Source organism: Chaetodon trifascialis, chromosome 9, assembly GCF_039877785.1.
Source record: "Chaetodon trifascialis isolate fChaTrf1 chromosome 9, fChaTrf1.hap1, whole genome shotgun sequence".
Taxonomy (NCBI): domain Eukaryota; kingdom Metazoa; phylum Chordata; class Actinopteri; order Chaetodontiformes; family Chaetodontidae; genus Chaetodon; species Chaetodon trifascialis.
This window is the reverse complement of record NC_092064.1, coordinates 2,271,796-2,293,291: the sequence shown is the minus strand read 5'-3', so window position 1 is coordinate 2,293,291 and position 21,496 is coordinate 2,271,796. Positions and strand designations below refer to the sequence as shown.

The 21,496-nt window shown below is 40.2% G+C and overlaps 1 protein-coding gene across 3 annotated transcripts in view; it reads right to left on the bottom strand.

The window, feature by feature from the left end:
- Positions 1 to 795: 795 nt before the first annotated feature.
- LOC139336736 (kinase suppressor of Ras 1-like) overlaps positions 796 to 21,496 on the bottom strand; it is a 64,216-nt gene continuing 43,515 nt past the window's right edge. For 2 of the 3 annotated variants that reach the window (XM_070970941.1, XM_070970940.1), the window contains exons 3-19: positions 16,861 to 17,257; positions 12,439 to 12,602; positions 12,268 to 12,334; positions 11,540 to 11,623; positions 11,379 to 11,440; positions 10,268 to 10,380; positions 8,918 to 9,089; positions 8,320 to 8,377; positions 7,753 to 7,807; positions 5,548 to 5,793; positions 5,256 to 5,452; positions 4,955 to 5,051; positions 4,057 to 4,190; positions 3,783 to 3,914; positions 3,185 to 3,320; positions 957 to 1,709; positions 796 to 849 (exon numbers count right to left, since the gene is read on the bottom strand). In XM_070970941.1, coding sequence (XP_070827042.1) covers positions 1,587 to 1,709; positions 3,185 to 3,320; positions 3,783 to 3,914; positions 4,057 to 4,190; positions 4,955 to 5,051; positions 5,256 to 5,452; positions 5,548 to 5,793; positions 7,753 to 7,807; positions 8,320 to 8,377; positions 8,918 to 9,089; positions 10,268 to 10,380; positions 11,379 to 11,440; positions 11,540 to 11,623; positions 12,268 to 12,334; positions 12,439 to 12,602; positions 16,861 to 17,257 — 2,237 coding nt within the window. In that variant the 3' untranslated portion in view covers positions 796 to 849; positions 957 to 1,586. Of the gene's footprint in view, positions 850 to 956; positions 1,710 to 3,184; positions 3,321 to 3,782; positions 3,915 to 4,050; positions 4,191 to 4,954; positions 5,052 to 5,255; positions 5,453 to 5,547; positions 5,794 to 7,752; positions 7,808 to 8,319; positions 8,378 to 8,917; positions 9,090 to 10,267; positions 10,381 to 11,378; positions 11,441 to 11,539; positions 11,624 to 12,267; positions 12,335 to 12,438; positions 12,603 to 16,860; positions 17,258 to 21,496 lie in introns of those variants that run through there. The other variant, XM_070970942.1, reaches the window with a different exon arrangement.

The following is a 21,496-nucleotide window of genomic DNA, read 5'->3' as shown; positions in this document are numbered from 1 at the left end:
CATTTTTATTGAGTGATATTTCGTTAGGATACAAAAAATTGATTTGCTAATCATCATCACTCTGTTTATACGGTACATTTGTGAACCAAAATAATATTGTTCTCTTCATTTATGGTGAATAGTACATGACACATTTCATTTGTGTATATTAAACTACAGTGCCAGAACTTTCTGAATTATTGTGCTTTCAACCTTCCACAGCCTGCTCTGGCGATATTCGACCACTACAAACTGCAAGACCAGGGTCACATGACTGATGGTATTAGCTGAGGTAGCACTTGTGCTTGCAAGCTTCTCTACTGGCTGCGGTGTTACCTACACCTGCTCCCTTTGTTTTAAAGCAGGAATTATATAACATAATTTCCTGGATCAGCACATCCTGGTAAACTCATCAACAACTTTCTCTGTCTGGATGATGTATTTGGTGTGTACTGGGTATCAATTAATTCAAATGATGATATCTGTAACAGATAGGTGTTACACTTTTCTTGTAAATTACTGAAAAGTAGCCTGCCTCAGGTATAACCCTCTGTCACATGAGACACACACACACACACACACACACACACACACACACACACACACACACACACACACACACGTTTGCTAGCCCACAAGCTCTGCCTACATAACTTGCATATTGATATTTGATGGTGATGTGGGCAGAATGGTCACAAAAATGCTCAGCAATAGCAGATACAGATCACATGTTAACACCACGTGAAAACAGGCTGAATATGTGCAGTAATATGCCAGATAAGAACTTTTCTTTTAAAAATACAAATACAAAAATAAAAAAAAAATTACAATATTTGCTCATTGAAATATAAAGACAGAACACCTTTGCCTCTCAGCTGCTGTATTTGGACATGTATAGACAGTGTGCATGTAGGCCCTGAGGACAGAGCTCTGTCAGGCAATGATGATGATGATCCCACAGCCTTCACCAGGAGAACGGAGTAAGGGTACTGATATCAGGAGTGTTAGAAAACAAGTGTGTCCAAAAAGAGACTGGGAAACAAAGGCATAAACAGAGGTAAAAATGTAGGGACGGAGACTGAGGAGATCAGGCACAAAAAGAACAGGCAGAGATGGATCAGTTGACACAGATAAGAGGAAATCACTGATAGAGGAGAAAGAGGGAGAGGTGAAACTCGGAAACATGAGAGAATATTACTGCTAAATGTGAGCAACGCTATAATAGAGAAAGAAAGAGAGCATAAACGGAGCAACTACTACAACATCATCGTAGGTACAAAATGTCTTACTGGAATTTTCAAAATGCAAAATAGTAGCTGCAGTTGACAAGGTCATTTAATTAGTTGATACTCAGCAGCACAGTTTCTCTATATTCACATTTCTTTACAAAATCCTATTTACAACATTTTCCATTTGATTGATGGTGTATTTTAGACTATTAGATCTATCTAATTTCTGCTTACATGACATGAATATGTGGATTGTGGCAGACAGAAAAATTTACATAAACTCCATTTTTGAATGTGGGTGTGAATGATGTGGGTTGGCTGGTTCACCCTGAACCACGAATATACCTTCTCTTTCTAAGATATGTGCTCAGTTGTCTTCTAAAAGTGTCCAGGGTGGGACAACCTGCGGTTCAGTTTGGGGAGTCTCTCCAGCATGCCTGCCAGCTGGGGGAAAGTCAGCCTGTTGTCTGCTTCGGAGGACCAGCAGGCAGACAAGATCTCCTGTTGGGATGGAAGGAGGGGGATTAATACATAATGCAGGATGCTTCAAACAGAGTCCAGTCGGCTCCCAGGACAGTTTCAGTAAACTAATTATTAATTAAGGTTTAACAAAGCTTGTGTTAACAGCAAAAAGCTTTACACTAAATTTGAAAAATTAGTTGATTGGATGGTTATCAAATTTTAAAACACAGTCAAAGATGGCAAGAGAAGACCAAACTGTTAGTTGGGGTGCTAGAAGACTGCAGGGCAGTGGGGACATCAGTTTTTTTGTCATTAAACTGCAGAAAGATTTTAGCCATCCAGGACATAATATTTTTCAAGACATTTCAGCAGGGAATTAAGCAACACTAATAACCAGCTTTCAGTGCAAGGTTCAGCTGATTATTGTCTGGATAACAAATGAAAAAGATGTAGATGAGTCTATAGGAAGCAAATATAGTGAAAATAAAGACCTAAGATGGAACCTTGCAGTACTCCACATAAAATTGGTTCAGGGGAAGCAGAAACTTAAGTTGTTCTGTTATGGAGGTGGGAGGCAAACCAACGCAAAGCCTGTCCCTAGTGCCAGCATCTCAAACCTCAACTTTTCCACATCGTAACTGGGGGGACTGTGTCTAATCATTTTCATAACTTTCTGTAACCTACAATCCAATAAGCACACTTTATTCAATCATTGCCTAGGTGTGCAGAAGGGTGAAAGTAAGCAGGATTTAAACTTTTCTAAACAATTTCTGTCGCTTTTTGAGTACAAGCCCAATGTATTGAGCCATTATCCTCTCTCTGACAGCAGGGTTTTTGCTCCACTGTTAAGAATGACAAACATGTCTGCCAATAGACATGTTTGAAGAGCATGTTGCATCAACCAGTTTGTTTCAAGCATACCCTGACCTAAACTGCCTCAGAGTCAGCGGAGAGATCTAACGCAATTTAGGTAGTATGATGTCCCGACCTTATTATTTCCAGGGAAGATTCAATGTGCTTCACATAAAAGCATATGTATACATGCATACATCCATCATATACAATATCACATGTAAAATGTGCAGGTGTATAAACAAACTAGACTAGAACAATCTGATATCCTCAGAACACAAACAAGAAGAAGAAGAAGAACTAACGAAATGCACAGGAAAACAGTAACGTTTCCAGTATCCTTTGTAACACTGTTAATGTATAAGCACATGTAATATACAATCCGGCAAAGTCTTCCAGCAGCTATGACCACAAAAAACACAATCTGCATCATCAGCTTCTGATCTAATCTTTGGAACAACTAGGAGGCCTGAGCCAGAGGAGTCCCTGTAGGTTCATATCAAATGAGTAGGTCAGAGAGGTACTATAATAGGCCAATAGTGAACCTTTCATTCATCAGTGAGATACAGGAAAATGACCTTCTTTCTTCAAGAAAGTCATACCCAATCACCAGTGAGTGTTCTCACAACCATGTTATTTTGAGATCTATGCAAATGACTCACCATAACCTCCTTGCCTAGGTTGGCTTCCGCCAGCACTTTCTTAATGCCCTCATTGCTGCCCACTAGCCAAATTTCTGCTTCCACCGGCTGGTTGGTTATTGGCCAGTCTCCGACCTGCAGCTCATACCAGATTGTGCTGAAAATGACAAAACACAAAAATCAGATCAGAAAAACTATTTTGACAGTGAAATCTCCTCATATGCTAGACCTTTTACATTCCGTGTCTAGGTCAAGTCAGTCTAAGCAAATAAGCCGAGTGATATATGAATCTCATGGAAATAAAGTTTCAAAAATGGATAGAGTCAGCACTAAAAGTTGGACAACACGTCCGGCTACATTTGTGAGCTGAACTTGTCAGGTTACATAAAAAAACAAGGAAAAAACCTCTGTGAAATTTAAAGAAGCTTTAAAGGTGAGGTGAGTCATTCAGTAGAAAGATTGTATTTTTTTCAATGTACACACAGAACAGACAGCTACCAGACCATGAGGTTCAACAATCTTTCTCCAGAATGACTCATTCCACCTTTAAATCATAAACATAAGCTATTGTGTCAATGCAACCATTACTTTAAAATTTAGCATAAATTTCAACCAATACCCAAATGCATAAACGTCAGCAGCTTTGGAGAAAGGGAGCTGGTCCTCATCCAGTTCTGGACTCATTTTTTGGACAATCTCTGGAGCCAGATAGTAGATCCATCCCTGAGGTATCCGCAACATGTTCTTTCTTCTATAAACACACACACACGCAAATACATACAATATATGCATATAGATAGATAGATAGATAGATAGATAGATAGATAGATAGATAGATAGATAGATAGATAGATAGATTTTTTTTAACCGTTTACTGTTTATTTCACTCCTACCTGCCTTCTTGTACCACTCCAGACATCCCAAACAGGCCAAAGTCTGTAATGACCACCTTGTTTGTGTCATAGAACACGTTCTTCGACTTCAGATCCTTGTGAATGATGCCTTTGGCATGCAGATAACCCATTCCCTGTAAAAGAAATGGATTTGCTGAACACAAGGCATTTCTATGACCAAGAGTGGAATATGAGTGGTAGCTGACATTCTTATCCATGTCATTTAAAGGTTAGGAATGAAATTCTTCTAATAAAGAGAATCAAATTGCTGAAATAAAGATACCAGGTTACCGTACTGGGATATATATAATCTCATCTAAATAAAGTCATCATATTTTCATTGTACACTTTAAAGACCAATACTAGTATTGGTATAGTATTGATATTTAAGAATTAAAAAATATTTATAAGGATTTAATGGCCAGTGTTTATTTTTTAACATGAGCGTATAATGCAAACATATTGATAGGATCCCTTAAATCTGGGTGCCAAAGAATCATGACCAACACATATATTGACTGAGACACTTTACAATTAAAATATACTTGTCAGGGCTGTCTAAAGGACAAATGATCAGGAATCCACAAAAAATGTGTCAGTGGTACCTCAAAGAAAGGAGAATGTTATGTTGAAAAGTGAGAGAATTTATTATTACTACCTGCATAAATGCGCACAAATACAGTCAAATGTTGTCTATATTCTGGATTGCAATATTTTTCAAGCGTGGTGTTCTTGCTCATACTCAACATATTCAATTCTCTTACTTTTTCTGCATTCAACTAAATTCCATCCTGCACATATCCAGCACATCTTTGGCATTTCTGTCCAGCAATTTCTTGTCATTGATATGCCAACATATATCGCTGAAAAATTTTAATGATCAGAAAGCGTTGCTTACCTTTACGATATCCTGTGCTATCTGTCTGGTTTTATTGATGTCCAGCATGTGACCTCTTTCTCTTACAACAGAGTATAGAGTCAAACCTTGACAGAAACTGCAGAGAAAATACGTACATATTCTTACTAAAACCAAATTCACAGATCAATATCACAACCTAAATATTCACCAAAAAACACATCACGTAATAATAATAAAGAATAACACATAAAATCCCAAGTGGTAAACAAATTTGGAATTTAGGGAATAACAGCAGAATTGAAATCTTTTATATTTTAGGTGACGAGTCTTGCAGCTGCACCTGGTGATGATGGCGAGGTGGGGAGGAGCCATGCAGGCGCCCATGAACAGGACAACATTCTCGTGCCTGGTCTGCCGGTAGTTCATCACCTCCTTCTTAAAGAGCTTCAGGTGATCCTGGTTGTTGCCGTCAATCTCCACAAGGCGAATGGCCACCTCACCATGCCAGCGCCCTTTATGCACCTTCCCCCAGCGACCCTAGACAGCCATAAAGTCAAACGTGTGTTGGACCCAAATGATAATTTATGTTTTCGTACCAACATTTAGTGTATCTATTGTATCTCTGTCTTCACCTTGCCAATGAGCTCTCCCAGCTGCAGTTGCTCATACGGAATGTCCCACTCCTGCAGGTACACGCTGGTCTGGCTGGCCTTACGAGAGACTGGACTCCTCCAGCGCCCAACGGTCCTACGACAATATATGGCAGAAGGTAGGTCCTCCAGCCCATCCTCATCACACTCCTCAGTGCTCTTTTTTCTGCTACACTGGTCAGCTGCTTCCTCAGCCTCAGCTGGGTACTCTTCCTCTGTCCCCTCCTCCTGAAACCAGTGAGGGAAGTGAACATGGACACATTAATGTTTAATTAATGATTGAACTCAGTTCAAAGCATTTTAAAAAGAAGGGCAATATGAGAACAATTTGAACATAAGAATAGCAGAAGTCAAGTTGGAAAGCATTATTTAAAGTTCATACAATGGTACATAATTAGCAGGGGCACAATGACCCCCTGATGGGTCTTTACAGTCAACTACTAGAATTTGTTTGTTTAATTCTTTATTTAATACAACCGCAGGGGTTAGATGCAACTTTTATAAAGCACTGGCTCCGAATGCCACTAAGCCCCTAAATTTGGTGGCCAAAGCATATTTTTGGTGGCCCAAATGTAGACCTACATGACAACAATACAGATAAGGTAACTCAGCAAAGCCTTTTTTAACTTTGACACTTCAATAAATTAAGACATTAACGGAATAAAAATCTATAATTATTTTTTAAAATTGAAATCTCAAGTTCTTTGAGAACATATGGTACATTTCCTCACAGTCTCTTAGGTCACAGTCTTTCTTATCAGTTCTTTTCCACTGAGAAATAATTGCTTTATAATATTTTTACATTACATACATAACATTACATATATCAAATATTTCACTTTAAACAAATCTAAAATGTCAATACAATTAATAATATTCCTGACATCACAGTGGTGAGTGAAGTTTAGAAAGAATGAAGAACACAGCCATCAGTCAGTAGTCAGTCATTCCTCCTGTCTGTTCTCCCTCTGCTGTCTCAGTGAGCAGGTAAGTTTACAAGAATTTGTAAAATTTTCAGACATGTGGCACACTAAGCTAAACAGACTGCATACGGACAACTTTCGTTTTAGCTTATTTGTAACAATTTGTTGTTATCCAAGCTAGCGTGCTATGCCCTACAGAGGTGGTGGATGATTGACAGTGGATAGAGCAGATTGAAATATTGCTTTTATACATGTTTGTTGTTGGACGGGTGTATTGATTAAGTATTAGCTTCTACCTCACAAGCATTGTTGGAGGAGCTTAACCCCGACATAGACAAAAGAAGAGATGCTGTAGCATGATAAAAAATTATACCAAAATGTTAAAAAGTACAGATAAAAGAACTCGTAACGTCAGAGCTTATCAATACTGATGTTACAATTTTTAATCATTTATCCCTGGAGCCTGTTTAATACTGGGTTTTGGTACCATGCCACTGCCTCATACACTGCCTCCCTCCCAGCATTGTGCCTGAATCAGTCAATTCTACAAAAAAGATATTACAAAAAGAAGTAGAAAATGTTCAATGCATGTTTTTTTTTTTTTTTAATTGTCTGCCTTTTTTGTTCCTAAGCCTTTCTGGAATACTGTACTAAAAGGCTTGAATGAAACAGGATGTTTGTGGAACTGTTGGGTAGCATTGGCAAAGACAGTTTCCCCCTTTATCAGCTGGTAATCAAATCATTCAGAAACACATTTAAGAGTTCTTCCAACTTCGACTGATGACAAAATATGTCAGTGATCCAAAAAGCACACAATCTCCATGAATAATGCTATGTTTACACTTAGGGAAAACGCATATATTTTCACACGGTTTGGCCTCTCGTTTACAACACCAGCTATGTGTTGGCGTGTAAACAGGGTTAAACAGCGTTTTAGGTTCACAACATGCAACTGAAAATACTTAAAGTCATGTGAGTGACCTGTGTTTACACTTGCGCCCATAGGTTTGGCGTAGTTATAATTGTGCTCGATGGCGTATTTATCTGTATTCATGTAAACAACAACATTTTTGAAAATGATGTTGTGTGCACGATGTTATTTTTGAAAATGGAGGGGCTAAAATATCCTTTTTCCAAAACATCCTGCTACGTGTTAACATAGCATAAGACAGGCAGACAAGATTTCATGACAAAACAAGCAGTTAACACTGTTTTCAACTTTGTTTGGTGATGAAACTCACTGTATGTAACTGCTAGCACTCACCCCCTCTTGATCTGCTGATATTAGCTGTGTCTCAGCAACAGCCATCTGTGACTCACTGGGGGAAAAAAATCACAAAAATTAGCAACCAACAAGATTATATAACGGTTATTGTGCTGATATACATATTAGCCTAACACTCACACACATGATTTTTGAGGCAGTTACACATATGTTTGAGCGATTACTATATACAGTATGATCATTTATATACTGTAAATGCTACATACATTACACCGTGATCTATACTAGATTTTTGATATAGATATTTAAGAGTTAAAAGGACTATCAATTAATATTATACTATATATTGACTGATATGTCCTTTTTAACATCATTAGATAACATAAACAAATATAATGAGGGTTGTTTAAATTTGCACTTTTCACAGTGTAAAAATAAACTCATCAATGCTCTCTAGTGGACGGACTATGTGATGGAGATTGTTTCTACATGGCCTCAAACATATGATTTGTCTGTGCAGACATTTCTTATTGCTTATCAGCCAGCGCATATGAAATGTGAAAAGCTAAGATCAGCCAACATGGAACCGTCTCTGCTGTCTCTTACCAAGGCTCATGGTAGCTGCCAGAATGTTGAACAGCAGTATATGTGGGAGCAGGAACATCTGTTGGAAAATATAACTTCAGAACAGTGCAATACTACCAGAGTAATTCTCATAATTGAAAAAGCTATATAAATACTAATAAATATAAAAACATATTACTTTATGAATTCAGAACAGAGGATGCAAAATGGTTTTATGTCTCAAGCTCTCAATCTGCCATATATTAGACCCCTATAAATAATGTGCTTACCTATCTAACAACTCTAATAGCCTTTTAATTAAGAGATTTAAAGAGGTACCCCAGCAAATTAGTATTGCTCAGATTAAAACTATGTGGGCATCTAAAAAGAGTCCAATAAACTGCAACTTTAAAAATGCCCTCCTTATGGACTAAAACTGAGTTTTCCAAAAATGGTGTTCAGAGTCAATATTTCTGAAAACTTCTCTTTTCAGCCTGAAGTTTGTGCTGCTATTGAACTATTTGTCATTATATTGAGATGTTTATATCAATGAAACCTGTAGTACCTGTACTGTTGGTAATCTGCTTATATTACACAAGGCTTTTGTGTATGTGAGTGATACCAGTGACAGGGTGTTGACCTGGGAAGTGGAAGCGGTTGTCCCGGGAACCCTGTGGTGATGGGTTGGGTTTGGGGGTGGCACTGAAATTCGGGGGGTTACTTTGCTGTAAATGTGCTGGGGAGGAAGGTGCAGAGGAGGTGGCTGATGATGGGTTACTGCTGGAGTCCATGTGGTTTAAATTGGGCTCCTCCTAAGACACCCACCCAGACAAACACACACACGCGCGCGCGCGCACACACACACACACACACACACACACACACACACACACACACACACACAATTCTATCATTATAATGTCGTCTCACAGCTAGAAGGTCCTGGGTTTGATTCTCGCTGTGTGCGCTGGGGGCGCGCCCTCCACCATGCACTCGGTGCCTGCTACTCAAGGAAAAGGGGCCTTTCTGTGCGGAGTTTGCATGTTCTCCCCCTGTTCACCTGGGGTATCCTCCAAAAAAAACCCCCCACTAAAAACATGCAAGAAGATCACCACCTGACCAATGGTGACGGTCTGTGGAGGAAGACTTACCAGGATGGGTTAAATGCGGAGAAAATGGCCGTTTCTCAATATGCATTCTTCTCTGTACTTGTGTTCTCGTGTACTTGAGAAACGTCATCACTCTGAGTCCAAGTACTGTTCCAATTCAAAAGTCTGCATCTCGACAAGTACACTCAAATACCCGGATGTGTTCTTGCCCCTCCCACTTTATCGAGGATGCATCGGATGGTGACTTGTGCGGACTTGGGGCAACCACGTATCCCAGAATGCATTTCATAGCAACGATGGCGGAGGAGAGGACTCACAACTATAAGTTACAAGTTTTGAAATACTGCGTTTTAGTAGTACGGAATGTGGTTTTAAGATTATTTTATGTGAGAAAGTGGATGTCGATTCATCACGATAGTGTGTAGTTTAAAATTTGCTCCAAAGTTTTCGGAGATGTGTCGTCCTGCTAACGTCATCAAGTATGCTGCTGTCCCAATTGCAGAATGACGGTCCTGTGTCCTCCCGTCCTGGAGAGACTGTACTCCCAAGTCGAACTTGCTAAGTCCGAACTGCCAAGTTCGTAAGTCCGAACTTGGCGTACTTGGTATTGAGAAACGGCTACAAATTTCATGAAGCATGGCGTGTGTGCAGTCTCCTCCCTGTAGCATGTGTGTGCAGTGATCAATAAAGTAAATCTTAATCTTAATCTTAATAGTAAGTACCTTCCACTGACACCATTTATTTCTTGCACATTGAAACTCTACATCTACATGTTTTACATTTTTAATTTTTACCAAAACAGTTATCTTGAGAATGAAAACCACAACAACAGACCAAAACAGACTTCAAAACATATTATAAGAAAAGTAACCTGTACTTACCCTTTTAGTTATTGCCTTTGGTAAAGTGCCAAACTGCAGTGGGACTTCTGCTGTGTGATCAATCCTATTATTGATATCTGATGGCACTGATTCTGCCCTGCGCATCCTTGGCACTACAAGTGAGATTAAAACATTAGCTAATTTTACATCGAACTAAATACTGAAATAGAACAATTTTTCACGTCTATCTTAAAACAATAGACAGATGCTCATTTGTGCACTGAAACAGGTTTTGCTGGATGTAATCATTCTCTCTGGTTACACTGAAGTTAAAAGATCCCTTTCTAATGCGCTTCAACTGTTAGTGATGGGAGAGTCGCACAGTCTACATTTTGTAGAGTGGAACTACGTTCCAGAGTGTATATACAGCTAATGTGAGTTACACAGAAAGTGTAAAAATGTTCTAAAATTGCTCTCTTTTTAGTACATTTTTGTAATACTGTGTCACCATCACAGCTCAGCACAGAAACACTATCCATGGAAAAACAAAGAGGGAATTCTATACTAAAAAGTAGCACCCCTACATGTAGATGATTTGAATCAGCAGCTGCTAATGCTTGAGGTAACATAATCTGAATATAATGATAAAAAGCTTGGTTCAAGAATGGCATTTTTTTTAACCTATCAATCTGCAATAACATGGTCAGGTGTTGGAATTTACAGCTTTTAATTCAAAGTTTAATTTAAATCCCCCATCAACACCTACTGACAGTTTCTGATAAAATGATATGAAAGACTGTGTCCAGAGGAAGAGACAAAGTTGCATGCAAATCCAATTGTCAGGGCCCAAACATCAGGCATCTACTGGATAAGCTTAACAGCACCATTTCATTGGTGGGGCTTGGGGCAAAGAAGCACCCATTCTCTCTGTAACCAGGTGGAACCAGGTTGACCATGCAATCACATCATCCCTAGTTCCAGTTGCATGTCATTTCTCATCTCTTCTGTACTGTCCCTGTTGTAGTAAAGGCAAAAATGCCCATATTACAGTAAACCATTAAAAATTTTGAATTTGATTTGTGAGTGACGGTGTGTCAGGAATATTCAGATGTGCATTAGAATTGAACACCAATAAAGCTAAAGTAGTAAAAGTGCTGTTTGTGTTGCTTACATGTTAGAAAGGATATCCGACATGAGGGAGCATCTTTGGTACACTTGTTGTGGCACTTTAACCTGTGAACAAATGGATATGATGTACCCTAATAAGACCATAACAAGAGCTACTAAACTCGAACAAACAGAGTGAGAGAGGTTATATTAATATTCTCTTACTTGCAGTGTTTGCACTTGACACCAAACATCATGCTCTTGCGACACACTTGGCACATCTGGGAGAGCCAGGACTTGGTTGAAAACCTACAAAGGACAACAAAAGAAAGAACAAAAAAAAAATTATAATGACACTATCTTCTAACATTTGATGCAAATTAATGAGTCTAATAAGTAAAGTTAACAAGTAAAGAAGACCAGAAATCTGAGGGAGAGTGAGTTCACCTAAAACCAGTTTGTCCATCTTTTTGGTTGAGTTGTAGTTTGACCCTACATTCAGTGACAGCAACAAAGTAATCTCAAAGTAGCATACTTCACATGAGTGAAAGTCTAAAGGCCCACTCAGGGACGATGTAAGTTGTGATGTTTAACACAACCCAGGACAGAACAAACAACATACTGATGATTTCGCAATTCTTGAATAGCTAAATGAAGCTACGAAAATAAGGTTTGTCCTGAGCATGATGGTAGAGCGCGTGCAGCTATTACGCAGACTGGGAATAGCTATTAACTCTCCCCAACAATTCAGCATCATAAAATGTCAAGACAAAAGAAAAAAAGACCATGACAACAACTCAAGTGTAACCTTTCACACAAAGCCCATATACACTAAAAATAATGTAACACATCAACCACAATGTCCACAGCATGATGTATAGCAACTGTCTTGTTTTCCTAAAGTCTTTTATTCTAGACAAGATTGATAGTTAATAGGGGTGATGGTAACTGACCTGTGTGTTACAGCCAGGCCAATGTCTCTCCTCAGTGTCTGAGGGGAACTCCTGTGCATTGTCACATCTGAGAAGAACATTAGGATGTTGCATGTAAAAAACATAAAAGAAACAATGGATGAATCAGAATCACAGAAGCACTAAAAGACAGTATCTGTTATAGGGACTCACTGTCCAGCAGGGTGGGGTTGGCAGGCGTCATGTATGGGGCTGAGGCTGGGACAGGGCCTGGTGTTCGAGCAGACAGCAGCGGTGACTGCAATGCTGAGTCCTCAAGACTGTTCCCACAGCCGTTTATATGAATAGCAGCCAACACTTTGTTCTTCCTACAGGTCCTGCCAGAAAAGAGAACAATAAACAACTAGTATGGTCCATATCCTCCTATGACGCTGTGTCTTCACATTATGTGACACTGATTACTCTGCAGTATAGTTAAATGAATACATTCAGAATAACGATTTGAAAAGAAACAGATGTAGAAACACTCTTAAACACCTTTGTGTATTGGTACTTTTGCCTGTTCCACTACTCATTAGACCTGTCAATGAGAAGAATGGAAAATAAGAAAAGGGGAATTTACCCAATGGTGCTGCATCAGTGGTGTTCTCCAACAGCATCAGAACAGCTGTCATTACACACAACTGTTTAGCATGGCTGTGGTCAGCACCTTAGAAAAATAGAGTTGCGACACTCCCATAAAGTAACATTCTGTGGGGCAATGGATAGTTTCAAACATGGAGGAGTACCAGCACTCATCCCCATTCATTTTGAGTCTTTCCCAAGCATGCTTGCTGGAAAGTTGATGAAATTACTGCATTTTAGACATTTTAATGGATTAGATGACCTCCAATGAATCTAGTCAATGGTGGTGTTGTATTTGTCAGCTTTAGTCAATGTTTATTAAAAGACACTAACTCACATCAAGGTAAGTACAGTTATTGTTGTTCGGGTGGCATACAAAGTTTGTTTTCGGTTCAAATCACAACAAAAGAACAATGGATTTTAGAGGTCAGTAAACATGCTGGAGCCAAGGTATACAGTTCAACCAAGGCCACACTTTAATAATAATAATAATAATAATAATAATAATAATAATAATAATAATAATACATTTTATTTAAAAGCGCCTTTCTAGACACTAAAGGACACTTTACAAAGATGAAGCAAGTGCAGTAAAACACCAACAGCTATACACAGATAAGAGCTATAAAATTGGGCAGTGCAATCAGAGGGAGTATGCTTTCTTGAACAGGTGGGTTTTAAGTCTGAATTTGAAGTGAGGAAGAGAGTCGATGTTATGGATGTCCGGTGGCAAAGAGTTCCAGAGTTGGGGAGCAGAGTGGCTGAAAGCTCGGCTCCTTATGGTGCTGAGGTGGGCAGAGAGCACAGTAACGTGGATGGAGGAGGAGGACCTGAAGGAGCGGAAGGGGGTGGCGACATGGAGGAGATCTGACAGATACGGAGGGGCGAGGTTGTGGATGGCTTTGAATGCACACAGGAGGATTTTGAATTTGATTCTGAATTTGACCACGAGCCAATGAAGTTGCAGAAGGACGAGGGTGATGTGGTGAAAAGAGTGAAAAGAGGGGGTTTAGGTGATGATGTGAGCAGCTGAGTTCTGTACAAGTTGGAGTTTATAGAGATTAAGATTAAGATTTTTACTTTATTGATCACAGCACACATGTTACAGGAGGGAGACTGCACACATGCCATGCTTAGTGAAATTTGCACATCCTGGAAAGTCCTTCCTCCACGGCAGACCAGGAGCGGTGGGCTGCCAGACCCGGTTCCTTTCGTCACCATTGGTCAGGTGGTGATCTTCTTGCATGTTTTTAGTGGGGGTATGTTTATGGAGGATACCCCAGGTGAGCATGGGGAGAACATGCAAACTCCACAAAGAAAGGCCCTTTTTCCTCGAGCAGCAGGCACTGAAGGCATGGTGGAGGACACGCCACCTAGCGCCCACAGCGGGATTCGAACTGGGACCTTCTAGCTGTGAGGCGACAGTGTTACCACTTGTTCCACCCTGCCACCTAAATGGAGGGATTTGTGAGGAAGACCAAAGAGGAGAGAATTACAGTAATCGAGGTGGTGACGAGGCTGTGGGCGAGGATAGAAGTAGTACGGGGGGTGAGGGAGGGACGGAGACGATTAATGTTGCGTAGATGGAAATATGCAGACTGGGAAATGTTATTAATGTGAGATTGAAATGAAAGTGAGCTATCGAGGATGACACCCCTCTTTACCTGAGGGGAGGGGGAGACTGAGGAGCTGTCGATTGTAAGGGAGAAGCTGGCAGACTTAGACAGTGTGGACTTAGTGCCGATGAGGAGGACTTCAGTTTTGTCACCGTTTAATTTTAGAAAGTTTGAGGTGAACCAGGATTTTATTTCAGATAGGCAGTTGATGAGAGCAGAAGGTGGGAGTGAGGAGTTGGGTTTGGTGGAGAGGTAGAGCTGGGTGTCATCTGCGAAGCAGTGGAAGAGGACATCAAATTTACAGAAAATGCTGCCAAGGGGAAGGAGGTAGGTAATGAAGAGAAGGGGCCCCAGGACAGAGCCCTGGGGCACACCAGAAGTGACAGGGGAGGTTTGGGATTTGAAAGTTTTGAGTTGTATGAACTGAGTGCGGCCTGAGAGATAAGAACGAAACCAGTCAAAGGTCTATTGAGGAGGATAGTGTGGGAAATAGTGTCAAAGGCCGCACTCAGATCAAGGAGGATGAGGATAGTGAGTAGACTGGAATCAGCTGCCATGAGGAGGTCATTGGTTATTTTAATGAGAGCAGTTTCGGAGAAACAGAGAAGCAGAGTGCATCTCAGTAACCACTGGGTAGACTTCACAAGCTACACAGAGATTGTCCCACAGGCGTGGCCCCTTTTCCAGCCTCACACTGGACTCAACACAGCTGAGTGTTTTGCACACACACTTTAAACCTCACTTCACTTGTGGGTTTGAATGTAGTCCACTCCAGCTGTCTGCTTGATCGAGTGAGGCTTCCTCCCACAGACCAAACAACATGCTCATTAGGTTAATTGGCAACTCTAAAATTGTCCTTAGGTGTGAGTGTGAGCATGAATGGTTTTATGTCTGTATATGTTGCGATTGGCTGGCAACTGGTTCAGGGTGTACCCCACCTCTCGCCCGTTGACAGCTGGGATAGGCTCCAGCCCCCCCGCAACCCCGAAAAGGGATAGTCAGGAACATCCAATGAATGGATGGATGGATATCATATCATGGCCTAAATATCAAGGTAATATCCTATGAGTGATGAGTTTTTGATATTGTTACATCCAAAGTAGCTAGCTCAACTAGATATCATGGGTAGCGTATATATGGGCGATCACAGTAAAAAGATAATATAACTGCAGATAGTAATTGTATTCACTCTCCCTTGCACGCAAACCTGTCTCTTAGGCCAGCTACTTGTGCATGGCCACAAAGCTGAAGTCATATTTTTACAGTTGTTCCATAGAATACAGTGATGGACTTCAGCTACACAACACCACTCCTCATGTTCATGGCTCCGTTACTGAAATCGGTCAAAAATGTCACCAAAACATGGCTTGTAGACTTGTGAGAGTGTCTCAGAAATGACAGAAAGCTCTCATACTGGTCATTCCAGCTTTCTCTGAAAGAAGCACATGTATGCTGCTACTTAGGGGATACCTTGAATGTTCAAAGTACCCCCTGATTGCTGATGGTGAGGAATGTACCCTATGTCCACAATGTCTGAACCCTTGTACATCCTAATACAAAAAACCTACCATCAAAATATACTTAAAGTACATAAAGTAAAAGCACTCATTATGCAGAAAGGTTTCAGAATAATGTATATAGTAATGAATTAGAATTATTGATGTATTAATACATACATTATTTTAATGTTGCAGCTGGTGAAGGTGGAGCTTTAACATGTAATCAATGCATATTGTACATGAATATATTTATTGAAAATATATATATATATATATACATTTATTGAAAATTGCTGCACATAATCAATCAATCAATTCCGCTTGAAACCTTGCAGAAGGGTTAACAGTGCAGATTTGTTTGGAACCGTTGAGAGCTACATGAACCATGTGACAATGTGGCAGCTCTCTGTCTCTAATAGTCAGTTTCTTGAAGTAAGTACATCTATAATAAATGGATTGCTCTTCCTCTCTCACCCAACCGGTCGAGGCAGATGGCCGCCCACCCAGAGTCTGGTTCTGCTCGAAGTTTCTGCCTGTTAAAAGGAAGTTTTTCCTCGCCACTGTCGCCAAGTGCTTGCTCATGGGGGAATTGTTGGTTTCTTTGTAGATAAAAGAGCTTGGTCTGTACCAGCTCTATATGGAAAGTGTCCTGAGACAACTTCTGTTGTGATTTGGCGCTATACAAATAAAATTGAAAAAAATTGAATGACATTTCCCCTTGCAATGCACCTCTTGATTAAGCAGTGATACTATATTATTTTTAATGTTATGATATATAAAATGGCTGAGGCTACACCTGAATATGATGACTTATGCTTCAATAGTTTTTTTCCTATTTGATATTTAGCAGCTAAATTGTAAGGAGACATGACTGTAGTATTAATTCAAAAACTCACTTGAGTGTAGCCGGCTCCTCAATGCGGTTGGCCAGCTGTGACTCATGACTCTTGCTTCTTGTCAGTGCAATGTTGGGCAGGAACTGCAGCAGTTTGCGGGAAGGCAGCGGAGGTGTGAGGGAGGGCTTGTCTGTGCGTGTCTTTGAAGCTTGGGTAGCTGGGGGGGTCCTTGGCTCCTGGTAGAAGGTGTCAGTCATTTCTTCAGATGATATATACGGTTTCAGGTCATTTGAACAAGGTACCACTGATATGGAGATGGAGCGGCCATGGGTGCTGGTGGGCTGCAGGGGAGTGGAAGGGCAACCAGAGCTGGAGGGTGGCAGAATGGGGGAGAAGGCATCACTGTCCTTTAGGTGCTCAGAGCTGCAGGAGCCCGAGTCAGGCATCAGGTCATCTCCTTGAGTCAAAGAGTTAAGATCACAAATGTTTACTTGTAAAATATAATCAGCTTTGAAATATAAATTCTAAATAAAATATATCTACTATAATACCATCTGAAATTTAATCCAGTTTACTGATCACTCTCTTTTATTGTTTAGTAACTGCTTTCGTATTTAAAGAGTTTAAAACCGGTGTACTACACCATACAGCACAATGTGCATAAAACACTAAAAGTCAATGTACCCATACAACAAAAACTTATTATTAGACATAGCTGTGATAACTGAAGAGTTCAATGTATTTACTGGGCAAACTATCAACCTGTCTACCGGTCTGTCAATTTTTAGTTCACCACAGGGCTGTCTAAATTGGCCCAAAATTATGTTTGAATGTGTCAAAACCATTCAAATATTTTTTTGTTGTGCATTTTGTTCATAAGAGTACACTGTGAACCCCATGGAGATAACATCAACTCCATGATTGACTGCTTAACAGAGAATATTTACCTCTGTGTTGACAACATCATACCCACCAAGACAGTCAGATGCTACCCCAATAACAAGCCCTCAATCGCCATTGACCTGAAGGACCTGCTGAACATCTGGCTCATCTTTCACCCCAGGTGTCCACCTCCCTGGACCTGCTGCCTACTACCTAGAGATTGGTGTTGAGTTGTTGAGTGTACCTTTAACACAATTCAGCCTATGCTGCTGTGAGAGAAGCTCCAGGAGACACCGCCACAACCTCCTAGAATATGGACTACCTGACAGACAGACCTCAGAGGAGATACAGTCCTGCTCACCATTATTGGCACCCATGAAGTTTAAGTACATAATGTGGAATATCTTCTGAAAAACATGAATCAAATGAAACATATTTTTTTCTAAAGAGAGCTCTTGTTTGATACAAAAGAGCAAATGATAAACAACAATTAAAAACAATGAACAATGGGAGGAAAAAATAGAAAAACTTCAAGCTTGCTGTATCACTGTTATTGGCACCCTTTGCTGTAAATTAGTATGGAAACACACTGTGGCTCACCTTTGGTAAATCACAAATGAGAATCACCTGTAATAAATTGTTTGTGCCCATGTGACATGAATTAGCCAATGAATGATGACTTGTGTGTTTTAAAAAGCCATCTGTCATTCCCTGTTCCTTTGTCACAATGGTGAAGACAAAGGAGCTGTCTGAGGACATCAGAAGTGTGATAATTCGCAAACACAAGACCTCCAAGAAGTATAAGGCCATCTCCAAAGACCTTGGTATCCCTGTTTCAACAGTGTGGAATGTTATGAATGTTATTAAGAAGTTTCAGAAGCATGGAACTGTCAAGAACCTCCCTGGACATGGGGGGAAGAGAAAAATTGATGAGAGAAGTCTTTGAAGGTTGGTGCGAATGGTGGAAAAAAACACCACGGCAAACATCCAAAGACCTGAAGGCCAACCTGGAACAGTCTGGGGTTATGGTTTCAACAAGTACCGAGGAAAAGAACACCCTACCAACAGTTAAGCATGGTGGAGGATCCATAATGCTGTGGGGCTGCTTTGCTGCATCTGCTACTGGAGGCCTTGACCGTATCACAGGAATCATGAAATCAGGGAATTATCAAGAAATTTTAGAGTGAAATGTCCTACCCAGTGTAAAAAAACTTTGTTTGAGTCAACGATCATGGGTCTTCCAGCAAGACAGTGACCCAAAGCACACATCCAAAAGCATGCAGGAATGGTTGAAAAAGAAAAAATGGACTGTTTTAAAATGGCCAGCAATGAGTCCTGATCTCAATCTGATCTTTGGTATGAGCTGAAATCTGCCATTGGGAAAAAGAAACCTGCAAATGTTCAAGAGCTTGAACAATTTGCAAAAAAAGAGTGGGAGAAAATACCAGCTGAGAAGTGCAAGAAGCTTATAGATGGCTACAAGAAACGTTTGGAGGCTGTTATCACTGCCAAAGGGTGTGCAACCAAATATTAAAGAGGGGTGCCATTATTGCTGCACATGCTGTTTTTTTTCTGTTTCTTCTTTGAAACTACTATATGTAAGTTGAAAAAACAATTTGTTAAATTACTTTGGACCTACAATTAAAAGATCCTGATGAAATACATTTGGTACATTTCCATTTATGTCTGAAGATATTGTAGAGGTTATGCAAAAAATGAAGGGGTGCCAATAATGGTGAGCAGGACTGTACGTGTCTCAGCACAAGACAGGGGACAGGGGACTGTACTCTCACCTTTGCACTTTACACGGTACACCTCCGAGTTGTGGTACGGTACAATTCACAGTCCTGTCATCTGCAAAAATTTTCTGATGACTCTGCAACTGTGAAGTGTGTAAGTGGTGGAGGAGTACAAGGAACTGGTGGACTGCTTTATGGCATGGAGTGGAAATAATCATCTACTCCTGGATGGACTTCAGGAGGACCAGGGGTAATTTACTATTACTAGTACTGTTTCCATCCTTGGAGGGGAGGTAGAGGTAGTGGAGGGGCTACAAACACCTTGGAGTTCACTTTGACAACAGACAGGACTGGAAATGTAACACTGAGGCTGTCTACAGGAAGGGACAGTGTAGACTTTCTCAAGTCTATCAGTCTGTTGCTGCAAGTGCAATTTTCTTGCAGCCATCTGATTGGGCTGCAGAACCAGAGTCAGTGACATGAAGAAACTGATAAAGAAGGCTGTCTCTGAGTTGGGGACTGTTCTGGAGCCCCTAGAGTTGGGTCTTAAGAGAAGAATGTTGCACAAATTTCTGAACATAATGTCCAACACTTCACATCACCTGTATGACCTATTAATCTGACAGCAGGGTATTTTCAGTTGGAGGCTTCATTAACGCTGCTGTAGTAAGGACCACCACAGAAAGTCTTTCCTACCCACTGCAATAATGCTGCACAATGACTCTGCTCTGTACACGGAGAGAAGACTTATCATCTGATGGTCCGCACACTGAACTTTATTTTCCTGAATAACTTTGCACATCTAACTGTATGTACTGAGAGCTCTAACTTATCTAACTTCTAATCAATTTTTTCATTCTGTCTTTTTTCAACCCATACAATGAGAGAAATACTACTTTCATATTATTTCAACATAGACATGTCTATTAAAAGATTTGCATACCCACACAGACCAATAAACAAATTAAATGATGTCCTATACTGTGTTGTTAAGTTATTGGCTTTTGTCATCATTGACATTTTCACATGCAAAATTTATTTTTAAAGTTCTTATTCTTAAAGTTTATTTGTCAAGTGATATTATGAACTACAGATTTAAATATGTTGGACTTCAACAGATTTTCCCAGTAAAAAAAAAACAAACAAAAAAAACAGTTAAACTCCTGTTCAAGGCTTACTTATGGTTTCTAAAGTTTCCAAAAGTAGAAATGGAACCATAGCCTTCAGATATTAAGCTGCACTCCTGTGGAACCATCTTCCACTCTCGGTCCTGAGGGAAGACACCTTCTCTACATTAAAGAGTAGGTGTTAAACCTTCTGTTTTGATATACCTCACAGTTACTGCTGGCTCAGGCTTGCCTTGGACAAGCCCCCACTTATGCTGCAATAGGCTTTGAGGTTTAAGTTTCTGCCTTCAGGTTGGTTCGTTACACCCAGGCCACCCCGATCTGGCCTTGATCCAGCTGCCCCCTCGTTTTGGTGACATGAAGTTCAGTTACGTACAACCAACACCTCATCTTTCTAAAGGGCTACTGCAGGAACAGTGATATCCCCTTTGTTTGGAATTCTGCTGCCTTTTTCAATAGGACTCAGCATTTTCAACCAGATGGCCTCCATCCCTCTTCACGCCTTTTGACCTTTTTTTACCTCCCCACCTGCTTTGAGTTCACCTAACTGTATCTCCCTGGACTCATACATTATATTTCTGTTAGAAGTACGCCTAGAACTAATAACCAGCACATTCTATATTTTCAACTTCTAGGTCAGATAATATGATTACAGTCTATTTATTCCTATCCAGCTAAAACCCTTATTCCAGCTGTCTTTACACTATTAACCTCTTAGGCTTTGTCTAATATATCTTTCATTCTCAATGATTTCATTGCATCCCATAACTTAGACTTCCTGTTCTTTACTGACACCTGGCTTAAACCTGGGGAACGGTCCATTCTAGTGGAGCTCTGCCCACCCAGCTCCAATCTTCTGAATGCACCAAGGTTAACTGGCTGTGGTGTTGCAGCTGCTTTTAAGAATCATCTCACTTCTTTTTTAGTTCTGGTTCTTTCAACTGTTTG